At 42.6% G+C, this 13,960-nt stretch overlaps 1 protein-coding gene across 1 annotated transcript in view; it reads right to left on the reverse strand.

The window, feature by feature from the left end:
* Positions 1–6,677, reverse strand: part of ppp6r2b (protein phosphatase 6, regulatory subunit 2b) — a 52,487-nt gene extending 45,810 nt beyond the window's left edge. The window contains exons 1-6 of the mRNA XM_084335474.1: positions 6,637–6,677; positions 5,896–6,081; positions 4,445–4,603; positions 3,244–3,394; positions 1,949–2,047; positions 625–811 (exon numbers count right to left, since the gene is read on the reverse strand). Coding sequence (XP_084191600.1) covers positions 625–811; positions 1,949–2,047; positions 3,244–3,371 — 414 coding nt within the window. The 5' untranslated portion in view covers positions 3,372–3,394; positions 4,445–4,603; positions 5,896–6,081; positions 6,637–6,677. The remainder of the gene's footprint in view (positions 1–624; positions 812–1,948; positions 2,048–3,243; positions 3,395–4,444; positions 4,604–5,895; positions 6,082–6,636) is intronic.
* Positions 6,678–13,960: the final 7,283 nt, after the last annotated feature.

Raw genomic sequence — 13,960 nt, forward strand, 5'->3', positions numbered from 1 at the left:
AGTCGCCCCTTACCTGCTCGGTCTTGATGAGGTTCCCTACCTGCTCGGTCTTGATGAGGTTCTACCTGCTCGGTCTTGAGGAGGTTCCCTACCTGCTCGGTCTTGATGAGGTTCCCTACCTGCTCGGTCTTGAGGAGGTTCCCTACCTGCTCGGTCTTGATGAGGTTCCCTACCTGCTCGGTCTTGATGAGGTTCCCTACCTGCTCGGTCTTGATGAGGTTCCCTACCTGCTCGGTCTTGAGGAGGTTCCCTACCTGCTCGGTCTTGAGGAGGTTCCCTACCTGCTCGGTCTTGAGGAGGTTCCCTACCTGCTCGGTCTTGATGAGGTTCTACCTGCTCGGTCTTGATGAGGTTCTACCTGCTCGGTCTTGAGGAGGTTCCCTACCTGCTCGGTCTTGATGAGGTTCTACCTGCTCGGTCTTGAGGAGGTTCCCTACCTGCTCGGTCTTGATGAGGTTCTACCTGCTCGGTCTTGAGGAGGTTCCCTACCTGCTCGGTCTTGAGGAGGTTCCCTACCTGCTCGGTCTTGATGTGGTTCCCTACCTGCTCGGTCTTGAGGAGGTTCCCTACCTGCTCGGTCTTGATGTGGTTCCCTACCTGCTCGGTCTTGAGGAGGTTCCCTACCTGCTCGGTCTTGCGTGTGATGAGGTTCCCGGTGGTCTTGCTGAAGAAGGAGGCCAGCAGGGGGTTGAGGGGAGATGGCTGCTGCAGGAAGGCGTACAGCGTCTCCAGCAGAGGCTCCTCCCCCCCCAGCTTGTCGTTGATGACCGCGACGTCACACGTCAACAGCTCACACGCTATGTTGGGATACCTGGAACCAACCAATCACAGGTCAGAAACACACTGACCTACACTTTAGGGTTCTTCTCCCCCAGTGCATTGTGGGGCAGACTGGTTGGATACTGTAAATGAGATCAAAGATGACTTCATCCATCATCATGTTTAGTCTAGTCTGGAGTATGTTTTCATGTTGTTTTAAACTCTTTTGGTAGTAGGCTATATTTTGGGAAATACATTCACCCGATAGTAAATCATATGGCATTATGTAGTCTCCCTGGAAGCAACTTCTTCAACCATTATCTGAAATTAAAAAATTTAATTAAAAAATATCTAACCCTAACTAACATTACTGTCATGCACTTGTCCTAATACACTAACCTACACTGTAGCACTCAACACTTTGATGAACATTGTTACTCAGCTGATAGAGTTGTACCCTTCCTGATGACTTGTAAGTCACTTTGGATAACGGCGTCAGCTAAATGACTAAATGTAAATGAATATTGCATTCTTTCATAAGGCGATATCAATAGGAATTATATATATAGTGTTATCAATATCAATATGAATTATATATTTAGTCTTTAGTCTAGTTTACTATATAGACCACTTTCTATGTCGCCTTACAGGCAAAACTCTGCTTCACGTCCAAAATGCAGATCTTTTGAGTTGAAATCATAGAACGAGCTCTCAAAATGTGAAATAGGCACATCCCTGTATAACTTCCAGTACATTCCTGCACACTTCACATTTTGCTGTATATTTTGCTGTATATTATTTTAGAATGTATATCTCTGACTGTACTCTTATTATCATTTTTTATTTTAGATTTTTGACTACCTGAATGTTCATTGCCATCTGTGATGCTGAATTTCCCTCGGGACCAATAAAGTACTTCTATTCTATTCTATTCATTTAGTGTCGTCTACGTGGCTCTGGTTCTCTGCTGCAGGGAGCAGTAGAGCTGGTCAGTAGAGCTAGTCAGGATTTTGGCGTTTAATGTCCTTTGTGGATGTGGATGAAAGCGCTCGACTCTGTGACCAGTCAATCAGACACACGGGACAGGTCACTGGACGTCGCAGGGTTTCATCCAGACTGTCCCTGGATACTTCCGGAGCCAAAACATCATCACTGTTTACAAACAGTAAAAGGGTTTCTATATACTTACTTGAAGCGTTTCATCTCCTCCACGCCAGCAGGGGGCTCTGTTGTGATAAGGCGGAGCAGCTCCTGCATACAGTGGTCCTGGGAAAGGAACAGGAGGAGCCTGCAGAAAGCAGTGTTTGGGTGAGGACGAATGGCTGGTGAATCTGTCAACGACCCGTCTCAAACCCCAACCCTCTTTTCTTGAGCCCACAATCACAACTGTCGGGAAGCAATCGAACAGTTGCGATTGGAGGATGATGAAAAGAGGGCGGGTTCGAGACAGGTCCATTCTACAATCCACTTTGATGGGTAGGCAAGGCAACCTGTGCTCCCTGGTGTGCATTCTGACCCCACCAGCCACTAGGGGTGGGAATCACCAGAGGCCTCACGATACGATATTATCACGATATTAACCCTTTCACTGCCACACGACAGGTTAACCTTCTGTCGTGTGGCAGTGAAAGGGTTAACCGGCTGTCGTATGGCAGTGAAAGGGTTAACCTTCTGTGAATTGTCGCAGTGAAAGGGTTAACCGTTTTGGTAGTGTGGCAGTGAAAGGGTTAAGTCACAATACGATAGTATTGCGATTCAAAATATATTGCGATATGCTGAGTATTGCGATATTAATATTGCGATTTATTACCTTTTTTCAACTGCAAAGTAAAACTTTGTCAACATGTTTTATCTAATAAAATAAAGTTTTCAGTCTGTTCATCTCACTTCAATAATTTGTATTGCAGCAAATGGGATTTTCTCAAGCAGACAGATGTAAACACTGTAATCTGTGTTGCATGTACCTGACAAACTGAACTGTTTGTATTACAGTCATATTCCAACTTAACTAAATGCACACGTGTGTGTGTGTGTGTGTGTGTGTGTGTGTGTGTGTGTGTGTATGTGTGTATGTGTGTGTGTGCGTGCGTGTGTGGACTACTGTACTATTACAGGTATTGAAATGAACAATGCAACTTCCTTATAAAAAAAGTAAAAAAACATTTGCATAATAAAATATCGATACTTGGCGTCCTTGTATCGATACAGTATCTCCACGCAAAGTTGAAAAAACAAAAGAAGTTCCAGGCACTCATGTATAAAAAAGCTTTAATAATTCGCTTAGTTCATTTTAGAACAATTAAAAAAAACACCAACATGTTTCGGCCTCTATATCGGCCTTCTTCAGGGCATGAAGATACTATAGTACTGTATCGATATTTTCACCCACCACCACTACCAGCCACTGTGACCAGCGACTAAACACATTCAGAACCACAGACGAGTCTGGAAACGGTAGTGAATAATAAAGAACCGTGTCCACACCTGCGGTTCTGAGCCTTGCACTCCTGCAGCACATCCTCCTCCTCCAGGAGCTCGATGAGGGTGACATCCTCCTTCTCCAGCAGGGCCTCCAGGTGGGAAGACGTGTGCAGGTCAAACTTCCAGAACATAGCTGACGTCAGAAGCACCTCAGCTGGCGGCAGGGAGAGCAAGGGAGAGCAAGGGAGAGCAAGGGAGAGCAAGGCAGGCATCAGGATCATGGTGAAGTCAGGGGTTTGATTGATTGATTGAAAACTTTATTAACAGATTGTAGAATGGGTACAATGCAGTACGGCTCAATACACACAATTGTCAAGGGGATGCAGACCAGAGAAAGACTTTCGTCTTGTTTACATCAGGGTCCCCCATTGTCAATTCATAATGACATTTATGACATACAGATACAGATATACAGTACTGTTACATTTGTGACATACACAATATGCAAATATACAGTACTGTTAAACAGAGATCCTAACTGAAAATATATACATTACATACGAGGGGGAGGAGACTGTACATTGGGAGGGGGTGGGTGGGTGGGGGGGAGCTAATTCCTCTGGGTGAGGAATTAGCTCCAGCCAAATGCGGCTAAATCTGGCTGTGGCTAGTCAGCTTGACTACTATACCGGGCCGCCCACTAGTAGGTAACCAACCAATGTCTGGAGGATTGATTATATTCTAAAAAAGGTTTTCACTGGTAAAGAAGTTCCAGTTGGCTGGTGTGTTTCCTGCGCTGGTTGTCTATGGATGATAAGACTCAACTTAAAAAGGAACACATCGGCATTATGGGAAATGCGCTTACTGTCTTCTCCAGAGTCAAGACAAAGATGATAGATACCAATTTCCTCTCTGTGCGTTCAGTAGAAAGCTATCTGGCTGCAAGCAAGCCTAGCTTAGAACAAATGAATGGAAGTGGATACGGATCAGCTAGCCTAGCCTGTTGGCCAAAACACCTCTTCTGGAGTTTTAAGCTAAGCTAGTGGTTTACCAGTGGTCCATATCCACTTTCATTCATTTGTGCTAAGCTAGGCTAGCTTGCAGCTGGATTGCTTTCTACTAAAGGCACAGAGAGGAAATTGGTATCCATCTTCTTGTCCGACGAGAAGACGGCAAACACATTTCCCATAATGGTGGCATGTTCCTTTAAGACAAAGTGGAGCCATGTACAGTACATGCTAGCCTAGCATGCACACATCTTTACCTCTGTATAGATCCTAGTCCTCAGTCAGATCTCGCGGAGCAGCCAGACCTCAGTGAGCTGGTGGTCTGGACATGTGTGACTTCACTCTGCAGTCTGCACACACATTCATACCAGGACCTCTAACTCATAGTCTCTCACCCCCGCCGAGAAATCTTCAAACTAGAGAGGGGGGGGGGGGGGGGGGGGGAGAGAGAGAACTAGTCTGTTATCCTGCTATTATTCTCATACTATAACAAGAGAAAGAATGTGATGGCATCACAGCGAGGACTTCCACTTCCCCCTGAGCCAAGAGCAGGAAGGAGAGTGACTGTAACAGAGCTAACGCTGCGTGTTTGTGCAGTCAGTGATGGCATTAGCCAGCTCACTCTGACAGCACTGCTCGTGTCATGTGTGCAGAGGCCTCCACACGAGTTGTCAGAACACTACGATGTTGATTAGTCAGTGAAAGAGTAAGTAAGGAGTGAACAGACAAATACAGAAACAAGAGAAGGCTAAATGAGCCTGCTGTGATCAATGCACAGAGAGAGAGAGAGAGAGAGAGAGAGAGAGAGAGAGAGAGAGAGAGAGAGAGAGAGAGAGAGAGAGCATTGTCACAACCACAATACACACTTGAGACTAGGGTGGTGATGTCATTACCGTTGGGCGGCCAGCATCATTTTTCTCTGCATCAGAAAACAAATAGGTACAACACAACAACAAAAATCACACTGCATGTGTTTATGTCGGCTGTACGTAGGCAGGGTCACTGACCAGTAACTAATACTTTTGGGGGTGACCTTGACATCCACCTTACAAGCCTGAAACGAAGCTTGAGTGACCACTAACACAGTAAGATAGATTCCTCTGCCATGTCCCCCGGAATGCAAATGACAATGAAGCCTTGCTCCATTATCTCTATGTAGGACAACCCCAGCCACTAATTCCATCTAACATATTGCTGGTCTAACTCTTGTCTTGGTATCTATTTTAACGCTGAAGTGTAACGTTACATAATATACCTGTGAATACATTACAATATAGTCTGAGCCTCACAGACTATAACAGGCTTCTGGTTCTGCTCTGAGATCAAATCCGTTTTCATTATTACACACAGATTGAGTGCCCATACCTTCAGCTGGCATGTTGTTGTGTCTAAACAAACAGGTGTTTGTTTGAGTCTGCAGGTTTGAGTCTGTCAATACTCATTTGTACTGTACTTGTGCTGTATAATGACAATACATTTTAATCTAATCCAATGTATCCATAATCTGATGCCTACTTACTACTACCTTGGATTTATCCGCAGCACATCACCATCATCATCTCAGGCCTCTCAGTCTTGTGCTAAAAAAGCATCAGCTGATGTATCTGGTGTGACGTTAATTCACATGCAAATCGTGCCACTGTTATTATTCTATGTGACCGTCAAGCTAACAGTTAACTTAGATGTCTAGAAACGTGTAGAGACTTACCTTGACTTGACTGACGTTGTTAACGGTTAGCTAGCTATCTAGCTAGCCTAGGCTGGCAGGATGTGGTTCGGCTGTGTCGTTACCAAACATGCGACTGCTGCTGCACCCGTTTATCCATCCCTGGTGTTGTTTACAGTCATCCTCCAGCTCCCAGCTCAGCTGCCTGCAGCGACCAAAAGAATCCGCCTGACAGGAGGTCACCCGGAGTTAGCTATCCTGTTGTAGTCTGATGTTACTGTATGTTAGCTATCCTGTTAGCCTGGTGCTGTTAGTTTGACGCTACTGTATGTTAGCTATCCTGTTAGCCTGATGTTACTGTATGTTAGCTATCCTGTTAGCCTGCTGCTGTGTTAGCCTGATGTTACTGTATGACATGTTAGCTATCCTGTTAGCCTGACGTTAGCTATCCTGTTAGCCTGACACGTTAGCTATCCTGTTAGCCTGCTGCTGTTAGCCTGACGTTACTGTATGTTAGCTATCCTGTTAGCCTGGTGTTACTGTACGTTAGCTATCCTGTTAGCCTGATTCTCGAAGTCAACTTCCTGTCTTTTTAACTTTCTGTGTGCATGCCTATGGCTTGGGGGGGGGGAACATGCACTTTTAGAATCACCAGAAGAAAGGCTTTCGAAATAGTGAAATGCCATGTTGGCCTCAATATTTTCAAAACAAATTATATGAAATGGTTATGAAATGAACAAGAATGTGATGAAATATGTAATAAAAACGGAGCTCAACGCATACATTTGACCAGTAGAAATCAGTTTGTTTCCCCCCAATGCCAAGATGGCGGCGGTCTCGTGACGTCAGAGTGTCTTCGAGAATCCTGTTAGCCTTGACGTTAGCTAGCCTGATGCATGTTAGCTAGCGTTAGCCACGCCTACTACTAGTATCGGGGTGCTGTTGCTAGTAGCTACTGTGGCGTTAGCTAGTCAGACAGCACGCTGCTAGTCGTTACTACTAGTTACCATTCAGAAGTTCTTCAGACCAAGAGGAGCAAGAAGGCTAAACAACAAAACCTGTCACATTTTTAAATCAAAATGGCGGATAGTGAAAACGTAATCAAAAGTTATGCTGAGAGGAGCACGTGTGGATTATTAAAGCAGCATAGCTGGTAGATTGATAACCTGATCACCGTGACGAGGAGTTTTCTATCATCATTTCCTCAGGTTGTTGACATAGAGGTTATACTCATGTTAGATATGTCACCTGTCATTGTTGCTATGTATGTGTATATCTATGAATATACCTGCATATCCTTTATACCTACTTATACACATGTAACTGTATTATAGCATGTACAATAATGCTGTATATACCATATATATATATTCTTACCATATATCCACATCTGTCTAGGTATATACCTGCATAATCCTTTCTATATATGTAGATACTATATCTGTATGTTAAACCCAGATTCGGCTCAAACAAGGGACTAAACACGTTTCGCAATTATGCCACATCAATGTGGAACGCCCTAGCTAGGGTACTACGACTATGCGTGCACCTCATGGTACCAAAGCACCTCAAAGGGGCTTAAAACAAAATTACAAACATCACAAAACAAACTGCATCGACGGGGCACCGGTTGAGAGAGTGAACAGTTTCAAGTACCTCGGAGCCCACATATCCGAGGACTTGACATGGACCACACACATTGACAGTGTTGTGAAGAAGGCACGACAACGCCTCTACTTCCTCAGGCGCCTAAGGAAGTTCCAAGTCAGTCAGAAGATCCTTAGGAACTTCTACTCATGTACAATAGAGAGCATCCTGACCGGCAACATCACCTCCTGGTTTGGGAATAGCACTGCACAAGACCGTAGCAGACTACAAAGAGTGACACGTTCAGCCGAACGCACAATTGGAGGGGGGCTTCCCACCCTCCAGAACATTTACATCAAGCGGTGCAAGGGGAAGGCTAAGAGAATTATTAAGGACTCGAGCCACCCGAACAACTGCCTCTTTGAACTGCTGCGGTCAGGCAAGCGATACCGGAGTCTTAAGGCGAGCACAGAAAGACTCAGAAGAAGCTTCTATCCCCAGGCCATCAGGCTGCTAAACGAACAATAATCGCTAAACGAACAATAATCACTATGCAACAACCATCAAATGCACACAGCACACACACCCACACGCACACACTCACTCAAACAAACAACACACTGCAGCACCCACTCTCCACACTTTAGATCACACAAACACACTTACACTTTATATTTATTGATAAAGGATTCGCACTACAACTCGTACACCTACTGTGAATTGTACCTAAATTGCACCTCGTCCCATTTCTCCATTTCTGCCTTGCACTATATAGTATTGTATATTAGTACACTGCACAGTATTGTATATTGTATGGTAACTACGTCTATTCTGCATCGAACATTGTACATATGTCTAAACTGAACACTGTGACCTCTTTTTTTTACTTCTAATTTTACTATGTTTTTATTTCATACTTATCTTGTCTTGCACAGTCTCTGGAGCGCAACAGTAAGAAGCATTTTGTACAAAAGTATTCTGTACTTCTGTATGACAACTATTAAAGAAACTAAACTAAACTAAACTGGTCAGACTACTACTTGACCTTACCCCCAGAACCCACCTCACCCCTGCCCACTTTGACAACCTAGGATGGCTTAGAGTAGACGACAGAGTAAACTTGCAATGGGCCTGGTCTACAAGATACACTATACGACTAAGGTACCCATGTACATGTCAAAATACTTCCCAAAGGTCAGTGAATACCACAACCACTACACCAGAGGAAGCTCAACAAATCATGTTAAACCCAGATTCGGCTCAAACAAGGGACTAAATACGTTTCGCAATTATGCCACATCAATGTGGAACGCCCTACCTAAAGCTGTAAAGGAATGTGAATCCCTACCCACATTCAAAACCGCTCTTAAAGAACACCTACGGGAGACTGCAATTCGAAACTGGCCACCGTAAATGCCCAAAACCCCCACCACCTCCTAATAGACAGTCTCCTCCCCACCGCATGTATATATTCCCTCCCCGCCGTATGTATATCTCTCTCCCACCCACCCACCCCCTCCTAATGTACAGTCCCCTCCCCATCATATGTATATACTCTGTCAGGATCTAGGGGTAACAGTACTGTATATTTGAATACCGTTTATGTCACAAATGTATCAGTACTAAATACCTATATGTCCCTATGCCATAAATGTCATGTATGTTGTGTATGTCATAAATGTCTATATGAATTGAAAATGGGGGACCCTGATGGAAACAAGACAAACGTCTTTCTCGGGTCTGCATCCCCTTAACAATTGTGTGTATTGAGCCGTACTGTATTGTACCCATTCTGCAATCTGTTAAATAAAGTTTTCATTCATTCATTCATTCATTCATTCAGCTGTCAACATTGGCAGGAGAAAAAACTTGCACATTTTAGCCCCGCCCCTTCTCCCGGCCCCGCCCCGCCCCCTCCCAATGGAGCTGCCTCGTCGCTGCCATCTGCTGGTCAAAACCTGTATTAAGGAAATTCACTGTATTATTTTACAGATTACTTTTGTTTTCCTACTTTAAGTGTAAATGCTATACAAATACAGTAAATTACCTTTTATCAAAATATTAACCATTAAATAAAGGTTGTAAATGTATTTGATTTTACTGTAATTTGACAGTATTTGGAAACCATAGATGCCAGACATTTAGTTTTCTTGCAGCTTTTTTTCTTACAGTGTACAGTCAGTGAATCCTAAATCTCCACTATAGGCAACCACTTATCAGTCCAACAAGGACTGGGTGAACTAGTTGCTACATTAAATTAATCAGATACCTGGTTGAAAGTGAAATGCTGTGAACATCCCTGCATTAAGTGTAAGACAAATTCAGTATAAATTCAGTTTATGTAGTAGTAGCATTAACATGTTCATATTTATTGAAATCTTACAATTCATACATAAATGTTATGATGAATTGAAAATGGGGGAAGAAGTCCTTCTCTGGTCTGCATCCCCTTAACAATTGTGTATTGCGCCATACTGTATTGTACCCATTCTGCAATCTGTTAAAGTTAGCAATCAATCAATGTATTACCATAGTGTCTTTATACCTTCATCACTGTAGACTACATATTAATACTACAACTCAAGAATAATCAAGAGGTTTATTTGTCACATACATAGTGAAATGCAGGTGGCCAGACATTTAGTTTTCTTGCAGCTTTTTTTCTTACAGTGTACAGTCAGTGAATCCTAAATCTCCACTAGGCAACCACTTAGGCCTAAACAAAATAATGGTTTGTTTCCGGTTGCCTCTGCCGATTTAGGTGCGACCCAATATATTTTATGAGTTTAAAAAAAAAAATTATATACATTTTTTTTTTTTTTTTGAAAAAATGTGCCAATTCCGTGAACCGTGAACAGGGCGTGAAGAAGGTTGAAATACAGTACAAAGCTGTAAAGGAATGTGAATCACTACCCACTTTCAAAAGCACTCTCAAAGAACACCTACGGGAGACTGCAATTCGAAACTGGCCCCTACAAATGTCCTAACCCAGTTGTACAGTAAATTACCAAGTATGGCTTTGTCAGTATTCCAGTGTACAGTGTCCCGTCCCCCCCTACCCAACAGTGTACAGCCCCACCCCACCTACCCAACCTCCTCCAATGTACAGTTTCTACGTCAAATGTACACTCTTTTTCTGGACACTTTTTGTATCACAAACAGTACATATTTGCAAATCTGGTATGTCATAAATGTATAGATGTAGCAGTACTGTCTATCTGTATGTCGTGTGTCATATGATGAATTGAAAATGGGGGACCCTGATGTAAACAAGACGAAAGTCTTTCTCTGGTCTGCATCCCCTTAACAATTGTATGTATTGAGCTGTACTGTACTGTACCCATTCTGCAATCTGTTAATAAACTTTTCAATCAATCAATAGGCCTACATATCCCTTGAATGAATGAAAACTTTATTTAACAGATTGCAGAATGGGTACAATACAGTACGGCTCAATACACACAATTGTTAAGGGGATGCAGACCTGAGAAAGACGTTTGTCTTGTTTACATCAGGGTCCCCCATTTTCAATTCATATAGACATTTATGACATACACAACATACATGACATTTATGGCATAGGGACATATAGGTATTTAGTACTGATACATTTGTGACAAACGGTATTCAAATATACAGTACTGTTACCCCTAGATCCTGACAGAGTATATACATATGATGGGGAGGGGACTGTACATTAGGAGGGGGTGGGTGGGTGGGAGAGAAATATACATACGGTGGGGTGGAGACTGTACATTTGGAGGGGGTGGGTGGGTGGGAGAGAAATATACATACGGCGGGGAGGGAATATATACATGCGGTGGGGAGGAGACTGTCTATTAGGAGGTGGTGGGGGTTTTGGGCATTTACGGTGGCCAGTTTCGAATTGCAGCCTCCCGTATGTGCTCTTTAAGAGCGGTTTTGAATGTGGGTAGGAATTCACATTCCTTTACAGCTTTGGGTAGGGCGTTCCACATTGATGTGGCATAATTGCTAAACGTGTTTAGTCCCTTGTTTGAGCCGAATCTGGGTTTAACATGATTTGTTGAGCTTCCTCTGGTGTAGTGGTTGTGGTATTCACTGACCTTTGGGAAGTATTTTGACATGTACATGGGTACCTCAGTCGTATAGTGTTACCTATACTCTTACTAGTTAGTTACGCTGCTGGCCAGTATGGCTTACTACTACCATAGTGTCTTTATACCTGTATCACTGTACATATTAATACTACAACTCTCTGTACATACATCCGTTTAATCACCTGTACATATATATTGCATTCTGGTTGGATGCCAAACTTCTTTCCGTTGTACTGCACTTGTGCTGTATGATGACAATACATCTAATCAAATCTAAAAATCTATTTCATTACTTATATATTTGTGTTTTATTACTCGTATACATACTTACCAACTGTTTTGCCTGTTTTATAGCAACACTACTATCACCGACATCTAATAAGGGAGATCCCCCCTTGAACGGCCCTTCTAAGGTGTCTCCCCTCCACATTGCCTTGGCATAAAAGAAAATATTGTTTGGTTCCTGTTGGTTGTCAGTTAAGGCCATGGGTAGGTAGGGGATTTATTTAATAAAAAATTTTCCCACGGCGACTATGGATAGGGAATTTCTTTATTTAATTAAAATGTTCACAACAACATGGATGCATGTACTCTGCCAGCATGTTTAATATCCATAATACTAAAGGTTTGACTAAGATTTTTTATTTTTATTTTTTTAACTCATAAGATAAATTGGGTCGCACCTAAACCGGCAGGGTCGGTCAGCAACCGGAACCAAACCATTATTTTTTTTAGGCCCTTTGGTGCTTTTTTCCTATTGCTAGGTTTTTAGTGAGTTTTTCCTTACCTTCGCGTGGGGTATGTCTGGGAGTGTTGCATTAATTTATTTATTTTGGATTTCATGGTGTTTTTGTTTTATTCTTGATTTATTGTGATGTTTCTTCTTGACTTGTTTAAAGAAGACGTGTATTTGTTGTCGGGCCTTACAAATAAATTAGATTTTTTTATTCTTTTTTAACTAAGCTTCTTAGTTGTCTTTTTTACTACCATGTACCCTACTACTATACTTATACTACTACTTATCATGCTAATGTCTATACTACTATGCTATACTATACTTGTCTTATACTACTTATCATTCTAATAAGTCTATACTACTATGCTACTATACTTATACTACTACTGCTAATAATATGTCTATACTACAATGCACTCAAAGTGTAAGACTCAAGCTCGTTCTATTGATGAACAATGTCACTGACCCTTAGTCAGTGGCGGCTCGCCACTAGGGGCGCTCGGACGCCGCCCCCCCTCAGGCCCTGCCCTGGTTATATGAGAGAACAAGAAAAATATTTTTTTAGTTTTTAGTTTTATAGCCCTATAAATAATATAAACATGTTTAAAATTAATAATATTTACTCATTTTAAGTATGTTTGTGTTTCCAATGCACAATATAACGTTATTATATAAAATAAAAAATACTCGTTTTCTTGAACAGGAAGTGACCTTTTTTTTTTTTTTTTTTTTTGGTCCGGGCTAGACGCGATAGCACTCTGAGTGCGCGTCACGGTTTGATCGCTGTATCCGTCGCAGCCAATCAGTGCGTAACGCGTTGTGCGTTGAAATATGACTATTATGTTGGAATCCGGGCGCGATTTGAAGCGGTCTAGGCAGCAGCGTCAAGAATTTCTGTAGCCGCATTTCGCGGAGACGCTCTCTGATTGGCCGACGCCAGTATTTTTTTCTGTAGCAGAATTTCGCGGAGACGATCTCTGATTGGCCGAATCCAATTTCTAATGTTCCAATTCTAGCTTATTCCTAGGTTGGTGGTAGAGATAGATGTGTTGTTGTGAGATGCAGCTGTTTGTCTTAGAGCGTGACTGCAAGTTCTTTAGACGGTTAAGCTTAGGCACTCTTTCAAAGTTGGTTAAGGTTAGAGTTTGTCTTAGAGCATGGCGATAGAACGCCAGGTAGTTTGCAGTCTGTTCGACGCGGAAATGGACAAAGAAATGTACTTGTGTTGTGTGGTGCTAACTGCATTGCTAACAAGCTAACACTTGGCTAACAAGCTATATGGCGGATGCAGTCTGGACACAGTGGACAGTGGTCTGGAATACATCAACAGTGGATTATACACTTTATATCAAGCCCTCCTGCCCTGGACGTTTCAACTAAACAGTGAGTCTCTCTCTCTCTCTCTCTCTCGCTCTCTCTCTCTCTCTCTCGCTATACACAGCTGTCTCCACGAAATGCGGCTACGGAAAAAAGTATTGACTGTGCTTGCTGAGACGATAATAGGCTAGCGATTCAAAACGCGCTGCTGTGTTGTGAACTATAACATTAATTTAGCTGCTGCTGATGCATAATGAATGAATGGTGAGTTGTTTAAAATGACAACATACATGTGTTAATTATTTGATTTGATTGATCCGAGAGACAGAGAGAGAGATTGCTCCAGAGCATCTCAGAGCATTACATTTTCAACTCGACCTCCTAACGT

Source organism: Notolepis coatsorum (assembly GCF_963971535.1).
Source record: "Notolepis coatsorum genome assembly, chromosome: 18".
In the NCBI taxonomy this organism is placed as follows: domain Eukaryota; kingdom Metazoa; phylum Chordata; class Actinopteri; order Aulopiformes; family Paralepididae; genus Notolepis; species Notolepis coatsorum.